Source organism: Aptenodytes forsteri, unplaced genomic scaffold (genome assembly GCF_000699145.1).
Source record: "Aptenodytes forsteri isolate BGI_AS27 unplaced genomic scaffold, ASM69914v1 Scaffold847, whole genome shotgun sequence".
NCBI classification, from domain to species: Eukaryota; Metazoa; Chordata; class Aves; order Sphenisciformes; family Spheniscidae; genus Aptenodytes; species Aptenodytes forsteri.
In genome coordinates this window covers 26032-39776 of record NW_008794623.1, presented here as the reverse complement: position 1 = coordinate 39776, position 13745 = coordinate 26032, and the positions used below count along the sequence as shown (strand labels likewise).

General features: G+C 44.1%; 2 protein-coding genes across 2 annotated transcripts; one reads left to right on the top strand and one right to left on the bottom strand.

The window, feature by feature from the left end:
* Positions 1-7428: 7428 nt before the first annotated feature.
* LOC103893965 (feather keratin 4) lies at positions 7429-7785 on the top strand. Its single transcript, XM_009273268.1, has one exon. It carries the CDS (start codon positions 7429-7431, stop codon positions 7783-7785), a length of 357 nt encoding a protein of 118 aa, XP_009271543.1.
* A 5104-nt stretch (positions 7786-12889) lies between these two features.
* Positions 12890-13288, bottom strand: LOC103893964 (scale keratin). The gene has a single exon (XM_009273267.2). The coding sequence runs from the start codon at positions 13283-13285 to the stop codon at positions 12890-12892; it is 396 nt and encodes a 131-aa protein (XP_009271542.1). The 5' UTR covers positions 13286-13288.
* Between the last annotated feature and the right edge of the window lie 457 nt (positions 13289-13745).

Genomic DNA, 13745 nt, shown 5'->3' with positions numbered 1-13745 from the left:
ACACTAAAGCACAGAGGTGATTTGTTTTGTGAACTCTTGCAGATCTTCTGTATTTTCTTTTGCCTCTGAACAGAAAATCACAACTACACATTCTCTCCCGTGCCCCTCTGAAGCCTTCACACCACGGCCCAGATTTGTGTAGGCTAGCACAGCCTTCTGGCTGTGGCGATATTATGACTCTGTGTCTGATGTGAGGAAAATCCTTCAATAACTACTAAAATAGTGAGGGTTTTTTTTTTTTTTACTTGGATGTGAATAGAATAGAGCAAGGCAATCCTTTAAAGTCACACTGGAGAGCGGGATGCTTTATCCTGTGTTACGGGACACCTGAGGTTGGAGTTTAGCTCCATGTGCTTCCTTTTGTTCCCAGGGAGAGACCCTACTGTAAGAGCAGACCCCAGGGGCTGTGGCTGAAAGCAGAGGGAGCTGGACACGAAACTCCTAACTCCTACGGGAGATGGTTGCAATGCTGCACCTCGCTTGGGTGTTTGCAGTGTCCTCAGTGATTCAGCGTCTCAACACTGACCTGCACCAGGACGGGAAAGGGATTAAAAGTCTTGCATATTCCTTGATATTCCCAGAGAAAATGTAATAATGGTCCCCAAGAAGGTAACAATATATCCGGAGTTAAAGCATTGTAATGAACATAGAGTATGAAAACAACTTCAGAAACAGAAGCTTCAGTATCTGTAAGAAAAAAAATAATACATAGACATACTGCAAACCTGGGGAAGTCAGCTGAGTGATTTGTAAGAAGGAAGAACCTGGGAGACACTGAGGAAAACCTGGGCTGAGTAATACTTGCTAACAGTAAGGAAACTATTTGCATGAATGAGAAGTTGAGGAACGATGTGTAATCTGTGTGTTTGGGAACTAATTAAGATCTTGTTCATGAGGTGTCATAGACCAGCGGGCAGCCCAAGAAACGGTATAAAAAGGGCTCACAGCAGAGATAGCCTCAGTCAGCTGCTCCTTACTTCTCCTCTTTGGTGTCTTGAGTAAGTTTGACCCCACTTAATCTTTCTGACTTAAAGCATCGTGCTTGAGCAGGTTTAACTGAATCTTTCAGAAATACTCTGCTTGTCTTGCTTATGCCTCTTTTTCCTTGAAAACACTCTCCTTTCACAGGCTTTGGTAGATGTAGTGGGTTTTGCTGCAAAACCTGGTGACGGGTGATCTCCAGCTTGTTTGCCACAGGTCACTTTGGGGGTGGGCCAGCTTGGGCAGCGCTCAGCATGTGGAAAGCCAAGATGGGGCTCAGTCCAGGTGCTTTTACTCTTGAGCTCAGGGTGAACTGACTGCTGCACATGGGCACAGCTTCTCAGCTGGCTTGGGCAGTGCTCAGCGTGTGGAGAGCCTGGGAGAGCGCAGAGGAGCTGCCGGGGAGGGAGGAAGGAGGGCAGGGAAGGGGGAAGAGAAAGAGAGAGAAAAACACCCGAGCCTTAGCAGAGCAACTCCATACAGCACACCCTGAGCCCTCCCTGCTGCCGGCGAGGCAGAGCAGGGTGGTCTGTGCGGTGGCTCGTGAGCAGTGAGTTGAATCAGGCTGCCTGGTGTATTGCAGGTTCACCTCCCTGCCCGAAGGATGTCCTCCTCCAGCCAGCAGCTCAGCTCCCGCTGCTACCCACCCTGCGAGATAGCCTGCCCGCAGCCCATCGCCAATGCCTGCAACCAGCCCTGCGTCACCTCCTGCGGGGACTCCCGTGCCGTGGTCTACCCACCGCCCGTGGTCATCACCTTCCCGGGCCCCATCCTCAGCTCCTGCCCTCAGGAGAGCTTTGTGGGCACCTCAGCCCCGCTGGGGCTGGGCCGCCCCAGGGGCCTGCAGGGCTCCCTTGTCTATGGGGGCTCCTTGTCGTCCTCCAGCCAGGTCTGGAGCCAGCGCTACGGGGGCTGTGGGCCATGCTAAGCATGGCAGAAGATGTGGAAGGCAAGAGAAACAGCGGAGGAACTGACGGCAAGACCTGGACATGCAGCTGAGCTGAGAAGCTCTCCAAAGCCTTGGGCACCCACAACTCCCAGCTAATCCATTGGGACCTATGGGTGCTGCTCAGCACCCATGGGAACTGCCCTTCTGCTTGTCCTTCTTATGCTCTATTTGCTTGTGATGTTGTTGCTGTAAACCTGCACTGGTTTCTCAAAATGTGTGTTTTCCATTCTGACAGTATGGGTGGGAAATTGGGTCATTTTGTGCTTTAGCCTCTCTGTGTACTGCTTTTCTGGTTTTATGTTCAACCTAGAAGATGTAACAAAATTTCTATCAGGGAAGTTGCTTTGCTCTCCCATGTGTTAAGCTTTTGTGCTCAACAAAGCCGTCCTGCATGCTGCTAAGCAGAACTTGGTTGGCAAAATTAGATTTGCCACAGGGAAGAAAGAACACCTTGTGTGAAACACTCATTCCTTGTTGACGAATTGCTTGTGATCAGGTCTGATAAACTGGAAACAGTCCTTCAATTTTTTTGGCTTGTTATTAGTGTAAATGCCATTTCTTGTTCCTAATAAAAATCATGCTGCATCCTAATATTAGCATTCTCTTTTTGTTTTATTCCAGCCTTTCTTCACACCTCTCTCCCTTACATCCCTTTATTAGCTGATGATTATAAATGGACCTAAATGCACAGGGCCAGGATATGTCCTGTGCAATGCATAATTCCTCCTTCCCAGCAGCTGGAATGAGAATCAACATCTCACACGGTTAATGCCATCATAAAAATGCCTTTGCACTGGGAAGTATGTGTGCATACTGGTCAAAGAATATGTATGCAGAGTGTTGTTGTTAGGGTTAGAATATGCCAAATATTTAGCATAGATATATTTTTATATTCAAATAAATATATCCACTTCACTTTTGTCCTCACTTTATACCCCTGTTGTCACTGTGCACAAGGAGCTGGCTGAACCTTGCACACTGTGTTTTGAAGAAAATACCAAAGTCACGTCTTTGGGACACATGGGAATATAGCCTAGAAATACTTTAATAGCAGACCGCATTAAGATGGCATCCTGTGCCCGATTAGGCTGTTAGGGTTGCATTCTACTTATATCAGACAAAAGAGTCTATTGTTACACAGTCACATCATCAGAATTATACAAACAGCTCTGACATTTAAGGAAGATTTTTAAAAAAGCAAAGCCTCCAAGAAAGGAACTGCTGGAAACTGGAGAACCTCTCTGCTCCCAAGGAAGTTGGGGACAGTTTGGTGTCATCTCAGAAAAAAACAACACCCACCCACCCCCAAAAGACACTTTCATCTTGACAGCAATGCTATCTCAGGAAGTCCCAGATATGCATCAGTAATTCTGATCTGGAAATGGCACCACAAGTTTCAAGACAAGTTGAGGGTGTGCCAACACTTCAGCTCAGAGACATGAATTCGCCTCGTCTAGAGGTGTCTGAGGTAACTCTGATTTACTCAGCTTGAGTCACGCTCTCAGCTAAGCCACAAGAGCGCAGTGGAGTCTTGTGTTTTCTCTACGAATATTTATTTTATGGTCCCAGCTAGGTTTTGTGGCCATTCCAGGAACAGAGTTTAATGTGTCCACATTAACAGCAGTCATGCTTTTTGGCTTGAAGTATAGACCAAGGCATGAATATTATTTTTAAGAACTTAAACTGTTCCTCAAACAGAAAGCGCTACTCAACCCCTCCTTGTTGGCAGTTACTCCTTTTTCATTGCATTCTCCTTCTCTCAGATGGCTCATCCACTCGTGTGCTGTTATTTGACTCCTCCTAGGGTGTAGTAGACATGCCAGTACAACCTGGGTGTGCTATTTTACCAGATGAGACAAACTCCACCCACACTGTATGAGATGTACTCTTGGATGGATGACTTCAAAGCCATCCACCGTGGGCTTGGAAGAATTGCACAGAAATACCTGGGCATCCTGAGCAGAGTTTGGATTTCAATTACAAAGTGAAACGAAGGTTGTCCCTTTGCTATTCTTGATTGTGATGTTCACCCAAGCTAGCTAGCCTGGAAGAGTTTTTAGTCACGCTTGTAAAGAAATAATCCAAAATCAATTCATGGAAGATTTTGCAGATACATTTGAATGTCTTTTTTGATGGTGTTACAATAAAATTTTGTGCTTGATATAGATAAAAACATTTTATGCTAATTTAGTAAATGGGTTTGATGATTGTTTGCATACAATGGATCCACATGTGCCACAGCAGTACTGTGATTTGTCATCCGAGGAATCCGTGCAAAGGCAGTCCATATGTCATGCTAACTTTGCTTTTCATAGAGCTATTTGTCTCTGAATATTTTACTATACCATATTTGCACTGGCAAAAATGGCTGTGAATGGTTTGAGTCGGTAAAGCACATGAAACTTCCATTATGTGGGAAAAAACATTAAGATGGACTCCAGATACCACTTTGTGGGTTCATAAAATTACAAAAGCAAAGCATGTGGCTGTAACCCTGAACATCATGAGTCAAAAGAAGCAGTTTGGGGTGCCAGCAGTATTGATACTAGTATGTAGCTCCCTTTGCCCTATCAGGAGGGCAGGATGGTTAGAAGAGGGATGCATCTCCAAGAGTTATGTGATTCATCTGCAGGTATCTGCAGGTATCTGTAGGTATATGTCATCACTGTTGTCACCTGCTTCCAGACAAAGTGAAACCAGGTGTGGTTCGGGCAGGAGGAGCAGACCGGGTGGGTTGTTTCTCCGCAACATCTTCTTCCTTTTGTTTCTATTCCTGTTTCTCGTTTATGTGAATCCTTTACCGTAAACTATCAGTATCTTTAAAGGGTGTTTCCGCAGGCATTGCTAGGAAACAACACTGAAGAAAATTCCAAGGCAGCCCCGGAAAACAGGCTTCCTCAACCTTCTTGCATGGGTCACCTGTACAGCATTACACTGCGGTATTGGTAACAGTTACCAAGTGCCGATGGACAAACTGGAATAAAATTAACATTTTAGAACAGAATTCTCGAGGTTACTCAAAACCAGGCAGTCAACTTTAAATTCTGTAGAAGGGGCTGGATTTTAGAGGCAAAGAACTCATCTTCTTGAGGTTAAAAAAGCATTTGTAAATTATGTCAACTTGGGTACACAAAATGGATAGTCACTACTGGAAATAGTTTTATCAGTAAATAACTGAAGAACTGAAGGCAGGGTACTGGATCTGAGGAAGAAATCTGCTGAAGTAAGCAGCCAATCTTCTGCATCAGCTGAAACTGTACTTTAAGATTCCAGCCCAAGGTTTTCCGAGGGTGATGCATGGCTTCACTCGCTGACCTGTTTCATCCCAAACTATGAATCGTTCATCATTCAGGACCCCTGAGGTCTTCAGCAATGACCCCATGGAGTCCCTGACAATGAAAGCTGGACATGAATTTCTCATTGAGGCTCCCGTCCCCCATGCCAGGGCTGGATAACAGCAGCTCCCTGCTTATAGGTTACCCCACCTGTACTCTTAAAGCATGAAGTGGGACATGTGCTTTGTGTTTGTTTCTTGGCCAGGAGGACAGGAACAAACGCTTCCCGTTTCCAAACCTACACCTCAATAGGAAGGTGTCTGTGGAGTCTAATGTGCCTCATATTAGAGTCATAGAAATTAATGTGTGTGGGTATGATGGGATAAATTGCACAATGCCCCCTTTACTGGAGCATGACTTCGAAAAGTGGAGTAGTATCTCAGGTATGTCAGCATATTGTTTTCATGGATACTTCAGAGCAATCTTTGCTCCATGAGGCAATCAGAGAAATAGGAAAAAGCAATAAAAGAAAAAAAATGACTCTGCCAGAGTAATGACAAGAACACAATAGTAATCACCATCGCTGAGCAAAATAATTACATTATCTGGGACAGTTACAGGTGGAGTAAATTTTTGTTTGATAATGCATTAGGACATCATATATGAAGAATGTTTCATATCCTCCTGATTGCCTAAGAAAAGGCATAAAAGCACTCACAGTTCTGGGCTGCTCTACCCATTTCTCCTGACTTGCTCTTTGCTGTGAGGGGGTAAGTCTGAGCCTGATGCTATTGCTATTAATATGTTGCTGTAACAATGAAGGATTTTAGCTGAAACAAAACTGTGATTCTTAGAAATGTGTGAAATGTTTGAAGATTTCTTTCAGAAAGGGCAGTTTCTTGCTTAGTGGCAGGCTGCAAAAAAAGGCAGGAAAAGAGTTTTCAGAGCAGTTGAAAGTCTGGGATATGCAAACTTATTTATAGTGAGATTTAGTGAATTCCTATTTCCTCCAGCTTGACCATCCTGCCTTTATGAATCTGCCTTACTTTGTTCGCATTGAGTTGTAATGGTGACTACCAAGAAAAGTTAACTCTGAGTCTCAGACTGAACTAGGAAGCCACCATTAGCAATAATGTTTTGTCCTGTTCTTTGCAATTATTTCTGAATTAATCTGAAGCCTGTCATGCATTGCATTATGTACTTGTTATGGTCAGGACTTTATTCCTTTTCTGTATTCCTAGCCTTTCATTTTGTGGGGTTTAGTAAGGCGGGAGAGATATCAAGAGGAGTTGCAAATCGATTTTTATGAGTGATTAAGTGATCTTATGATTAAAGAAAAGGACTCCACAAAATTACACACAGTTCCTAGTTCTGCCAGTCATCTGTCACCTCGGTCATCTTTAGCAGGTCAGCTGGGACCACGGTCACAGGAGTCCTAGTTATACTGGAAACCTCACTGATACTGCGTTCCCACCCAAATGTGGGATATTCTGCCAAGCAAATTCTCTTTATGAGCTCTTCAGGGATGTGGCTGCTGCTCATTTTATCTTTGTACCGAACGTGCAGGGGAGCCCCGGTGCCAGCTGTAGCATCTGAAAGATTGGGGAATAACACTGTCGTTAACAACCAGGCTTGCCTGAATTGTAACTCCATCTCTGCTGTTACCTCACCAAATGGCTCTGGGCAATGCATTCACTTCTCAGCCTCAGTTACCTCTTCCTTAAAGCTGGAATAACAATGACTTGCCTCATAGAGTTGTAATGATTACAGGTAGTGCAGAACCAGCACAGGATGTTACTACATACGTGCTAGCCAGTGTTTCTGTTCTTTTCTGCAGTTATTTATAAAAGAAATGATCAAGTGTCAGAGTCAGATTCAAAAAGGAATGGTGGAAAGAAGAAATGGAAAAGGATAGACAGATAGCTCGAGTTCAAATACACAATTTCTTTGATTGTTAATGATGTTTTTATGTATCAAATTGGCTCCATAATTAAGAGCCAAAAGAAATGGAGATTGTTCCGAGGGAGAAGAGGAGGGCATGAGAAGATGAGAAAAGGGACATGGCTGCTGAGACAAAACTGAAATCTCCACCCTCCTTCTGGTCTTCTTGCTATCTCTTATTCTTTCTCTTCCAAGCACAATCTCCATTACCTTGGTGTCTGAGCTTTCAGCCTTGTGTTGCCTCGGTGTTGTGTGTTTCAGATTTATCTCCATTCCCAGAAGATGTCTTCCTACAGACAGACGATTAGCTCCCGTTGCCTTGCGCCCTGCGAAGTGACCTGCCCGCAACCAATTGCAAATGCCTGGAGCCAGCCCTGCGTAACATCCTGTGGTGACTCGAGAGCTGTGATCTACCCACCACCTGTGGTCATGACCTTCCCAGGACCCATTCTCAGCTCCTGCCCTCAGGAGAGTGTAGTGGGCAGCTCAGCACCATCCAGCATTGGGAGCTTGTTTGGATCGATGAGCTCTCTGGGTCCCAGCGGCTCCTATGGCTCTAGGAGCTTGTACAATTATGGGAGGTCATATTCTTCCTATGGATCCAGTGGTTATGGTTTTGGGAGCTGCAGACCATGTTAAATGTGCAGTGAATAAGGAGCAAGGAGCAATCACCCAGCACGGAGGAAGATGTGCCTCCACAATCCCTGTTACTGGCATTGCTTTCCTGGAGAGTGAACTGTGCATCTCTGAAAATCACATTTACATGTAATTCTCAAGCTAACGATTTAATTTAGTTTTCTGACTATTCTTTCCAGTGGCTCCTGATAATAATGGCCTTGAATTAGTTATATCAATGATCTTTGGCTGGTTGAAAGTGGGACGAGATTGTGTAAGTCTTCCCATGCCATGAAAAAGAAAGAGTAATGTATGCAGAGTGCATAGCCCTGGAACAATTCTTTGCTTGCAGCCTTTAATGAGACCTTGGCAATATTTTCACTGTGTTTTTCATTCTCAGTAAGATCTTCTACGTCTTACTTCCTCATTAAATTATTTTGCATCAAAATTCTGAGCTTTCTTGTCTTTTTTTTTGTCCACCATTTTTTGTTTATATACTATTCTGGGTGAGCATCAATCTCTGTAGTGAAACATGACTGCTTTCTTTCAACGCCTAAAGTTGGCGGGTGACCAGGCCCTTTAAGCAGGAGTAAGAAATGACTGCTTTCTGCAGAGAAGTAATTTCATGCTGGATAAACATGTTTTGTAACCCTTACAACTAAGTTTGAAATTTCCTCCAGGACAGGTGTGGTTACAGTGTGTATTTGCTACATGCTGGCAAAGAAAGTTAAACACATGAGTAACTTTGAAGATCTTCCCTGTGTCTCACTACTTGCCCGAAGCTCCAATTTAATTACATCCCCATACATTGGTTTTATGGTATTTTTCATTGTTTAGAAGCAGCATGTAACCATCTGTGGATAGAACTTTCCTTTGAATAGCCAACAGGAATTTTTAACTGAATGGCAAATCTTTGCAGAAATTCTGTGAATTCTTTGAACTTTCACATTAATACCTCTAAATTCTTGGCAGCCCCAGTTAAAATAAATAGAAGAATAATCCTTAAGTCTTCCCTGCAAAGCAACACATATAATTCAGGCCAAATAATATTTTTCGTCTCAGAACTTTACACCTAAATTTCAGGCTACTCAGGGATGACTGTGAATGCTGGGCATGTTCAGCACTTCTCTTTGTTCAACAGCAACAGGGTTCCAGGCTGCTCAGTATGTCCTGTAGAGCTGTTTTTCTAGTGATGCAATCTGCATACGAGTACAGCTATTAAGAGGCATTCACCCTATCCTTTGTGTTTTGCAAGCAGCAATGCCAACCAGGACTCTGATGGATCAGATATCAGACACTGCTCAGCACTTCTGCTCTTCCCTGTGTGAAGCTGCTGTTCCTAGGAATACCATCAATGCACTGACTTGAGCAGGCTAATTCCAGGCAAATCCCAGTCTCATGCTGCAGCAATTTGTTTGGACGGGATCAAGTATGTGGTAATAACTTCAAAGGGTTTGGAGGTATGACTTCACTTTTAAAACGAGCTGAAATGAGATGAGGCTACAATGAGGTAGCCAGGCAACACCTCTTTCTTGTTAGGATGTGTCTGAAGGCTTTGTCTTGTTTTGATCCTTCCTCTGTCTCCAATGCACTGCATGATTGTTCTTGGAGTCGCTAGGATGCTGTCGAAAAACCAGTACTTCTTTGTGCAGGTATGCAGAGCACTAAAGCAATCAGATCAGGTATTTTCAAGACACATCACTATGGTGTTGATCACTAGAGAAGTCCTCTTTTCGAGATCTTTGTTTTCGTTCCACACAGGACGGTAGAATTACATTGATCCTCTTCTCAGCCCATCTTGCTGCAGCTCTGCACTGGACTTGCAATAACAGCCAGTTTCTCATGCTGCGGTGAAAGGGTGCAGCCAGACATCCTTCAGTGTGGATGCTGTCAGCATACCTGGATGAAGCTGCCCTGCCTACGTACTTGTTACACTACAGAAAAGGCACACGTGGGAGCCAGAAGTTAGAGCCCGGACTATAAATAGATCACTGTAGTATGTCTTAATTGATCGATGGACTCTACTGGCTTTGAATGGTGCTTGAAGACACAACACTCCACAACACCAGTATTTGGTAAAGTGACCTGCAGAGACTGTCCCTTGGAGAGCAAGGAACTGCAAAATTTGTGTTGCTGATTCTCCTCTGCCAGCCGGAGTTTGCATGTTATGAACATAGACCTGAGCGAACACCAAAGGACAGTTCTTTAACTGCCTTCCATTGTTCTGTACTGCTCCTGACCATCAGCAATCTGCCTCTTCCCAAATGCACAGCAGGCTGAACTTGGATTACACTTTCATGTAAGTGTAATCACAGACGAACACAGTAGAAGACAAGAGAACTAATTTCACTGGCAGACCCAATGCATCTCAGGTCACACCACATGCAGATACGAGATGGGAGGAACACCAGCTGCTGTTTATGATGATAATCTGGATGCAGTGCTGAGATCTTGACAATTTGCTGGCCACTGCAACATCTGACTGCGAGGTCTCCTGCAGCTCTTGGTCAGCCGTGGGAAATCCAGGCTGTTGACAGTTAGCAACAGCAACTCAGACTCCTGTTCCTCCTGTCAGTGAAATAAGTCATTACCAAGAACAAGAAGCAACAATAAATGAAATTACACTGTCTCATGTTGAACTATAGGGGTCACTACACTCTCCTCTCTCTTGTCTAAATGTTCTCTGAGCATGTGTTTATAACGTAGTACAAGGTAACACTATTGGTACATGACATGCAATCAGAAGTTGATTCATAAAGATGTTGCAAACACAGCCTGAAGTATATGTCCTCCCCACGCACTAAATTACAGTTCAAGACAGATATCTGTGGGAGTTAAGCCTTTCATGTTCGATTTAAATAGGTGGATTCACTAAATATTTAGTCACTACTAGAGCCTAATGATTTTTTATGTGGTTCAGACTCACACCACTGGTAAATAGCCTGCAGGCACAATGGCTCAACATAACAGAACCAGAAATATGTCCTGCTGAATGCCAGCTTCCTTCCAGGGTTTGATTCTGGAGGAATTAGCAAAGACATTACTTGCAGTCTACCTTTTATCAGTTTTGCAATTGGAGGATCTGAACTTGAATGTTTCAGATGTTTTAAATAAAATGCTCTATCAGAGAAACCTGAAGAAAGGAAATTTTTTTAGCTCATTCTCCCCTTTCACTTAGAAAACAAATTATAATAAGCCACGTCTTGAATCCTTAGGTCACTGTTTTTTGGAAGTGTTCAAGGTCAGGTTGGACAGGTCTTTGAGCAACCTGATCTAGTGAAAGATGTCCCTGCCTGTGGCAGGGGGGTTGGGCTAGATGATGTTTAAAAGTTCTTTCCAACCCAAACCATTCCATGATTCCATGATTCTATGGTCTGTTAAATTTCCTATGTCCTGTATACCACTGGCCATGCCATGTACAGTCTTTCAGATAAAACAAGCAGAAGTCCATGAAAACATGTCGGTTTGACTGATTATCTCATTTCAGAGTTCTGTCTGGAAAAAAAAAGGATATTTTTGATTTTAAACACCATCATTATTAACTCACACATAGCAGTCAGAGTACTGACCCAGATTACAGGCAAATTTGAATATTAACATGGAAGTTAACTTTACTGAAATTCTCCCTGTCCCAATATATGCCAGTGTTCCTGACACCAGAGCAGAGACAGACAGGAATATTCCATGGTGTGCTCCTTATCTGCTGCTGTTTTCTTCTTTTCCTAAAGGAGATGAGAGTAACGGTGAAAAGAAAACCTGAAGCTAATCAGTGGAATAGAAAACTGGAAACAGAGACTGCATGTCAGTTGTTAGATGGGGATACTGGAGAGAGGAATTCAATTCTGGGCTTTGCCAAGCGATTCCTTTGTCACCTGGGGAAAATATTTACTAATGTTTTTATCAGTATGGAAAACACGGCCTTTAATCTCTGTATAAAAGATGCCTGTCTGAAAAAAAGGGAAAAAAACAATGATGCTCATGCTTTGCTCGCCTCGTCTATTTACTCTGAAAGCACTTGGGAGCAGGGATTGGCTTTATTCTTTGCTTGCACAGCACCGAACATGCCTCATTTGCAGCTTCATTACAATTTGAATCGGCTATATCATCCGAAGCTTAGAAGCACTGAGTCTCTGCTGCTCCTGATATTTACTGTACTACAGTTATTTCTTAGAGGGAACAGGGATTATTCCTCTTTCTTACTGGGGTGGAAAGGCCGATGACTGCAAGGAGGAATAAGAGCAATGTATTAGCTGCTTGGGATGTCTGGAGTTTAAGTACTGCTGAACAATGTCAATGCTATAGATTGAGCATTATATCTGTGAATTTATAGGTGCAAATTTACATTTGGAAAGTACTCTGCTGGGCATCACCTTGGTGGCATTTGTGGTTGTGCTGAGCTCAACACAGAAATCCACAATTCTCTCTTTGGATGCTCATGGAAAGGCCCCACTGAAATAATGTTTAAATAACAGGAGTTAAGATACTATGTTGTTTTAAACTTTTCATATCTCCAAAGGATGGAAAGCTGCTACTCAGGAGTATCATTACGGAAACATTTGTGACACTGTGTAGATTCAGTCTGTGCTAAAATGTTCTGCGCTACTACTGCTTAGTTAGCAGCTTGGTCCTGCCCATGGGAAGATGTCACCCAGGGCAGGCTGTAGATGAAGGGAGGAAGGGAAACCAGAAGGTTGCTGTGTGATGCAACAAAATTTTAATGAGCAAGAAATGCCTATGTTTGCAAAGCGAGATATCACAGAATATGAAAAATCTGTTTCCAGACAATTTCAGAGAATGTTCAACAAATGTCCTGCTCAGAGATATTGCTGTCCTCAGCTGGCTTTTTTCTGTCTGTTGTGCAATTACTGATGAAGATACTTGTCATTATGAGTGATGTCCATACGGAATAGGCTGCCCTACGATGGTTAAAAAAAAAGGGAAAGCTGGAACAGGCAACAATAACAAACAACAAACTAGAAACTTAAGGGTAAACAAGAAGTAGAAGAAAGATCAGAAATGCTAAGTGGCAGTAGCTCCATTGTAGGGCTGCAGGAACGCTGAACGCCCATCCTCATTGCTCTGTGTTTGGGCCTTCATGCGTGGCTCTTCTGAGACCTCTCTGCTGCCTTTAGCAGGGTCCACAGCTGTCGCGGAGGAACCGGCTGTACCGACGGGAGGAGTACGGGCTGCAGTAGCCGCCGCCGAGCGTCGAGAGGGCTGAACTTCCATATCCATACTGGGCCCCATATCCCAGAGAACCCCCATAACCGTAAAGGCTCCCAGGGCCGTAGAGACCCCCCAGCCCCAGGGAGCCCCCAAAGGCGGGTGCTCCCGAGGAGCCCACCACGGTTTGCTGGGGGAAGGAGCTGAGGATGGGGCCGGGGAAGGTGACAACAACGGGGGGTGGCTGGATCAGGGTCGTCGAGTCGGGGCACTGCTGGACACACGGCTCATTACAGCTGTTAGCAATGGGCTGGGGGCAGGCGATGCTGCTGCTGGTGGGGCACAGGTCGTAGCAAGACATTTCTTTGCAGGGGTGAAGGTGATCCTGAAACACAGAGCACAGAGCTGCGTAAAAACAAAGCACAAGATCTACTGGAACAACAGGTCAAGGTTTTGTGCTGCGTTGTTGGGGAAAAGGCAAAATGATCACCAGATGTACAAGCAAAATTGATGACACTGTTCACAAACTTTCCTGTCAATCAGCATTGCTCTGATCTTCCCCATCCAGTAATCCCTGCACTTGTCACATCTGCCAAGCCTTCTGAAATTGCTGTTTCTTTTTTTTTTTTTTTAATTCCTGTTCCTTCCCGGAGGAACAGAGTGTCGGCAGTACATTTTTTACTCAAATGCCAGTGCTCCTCCCTGGTGGATGTGGGTTGAAAGCCAGGAACTGCAGGAGCTACACCAGACCTGACCTCCGCGTTACACCAAATGGGACAGAAGCAGGTTTTGTCTTGGGAGAGATGGGATGGAGTCAAGAA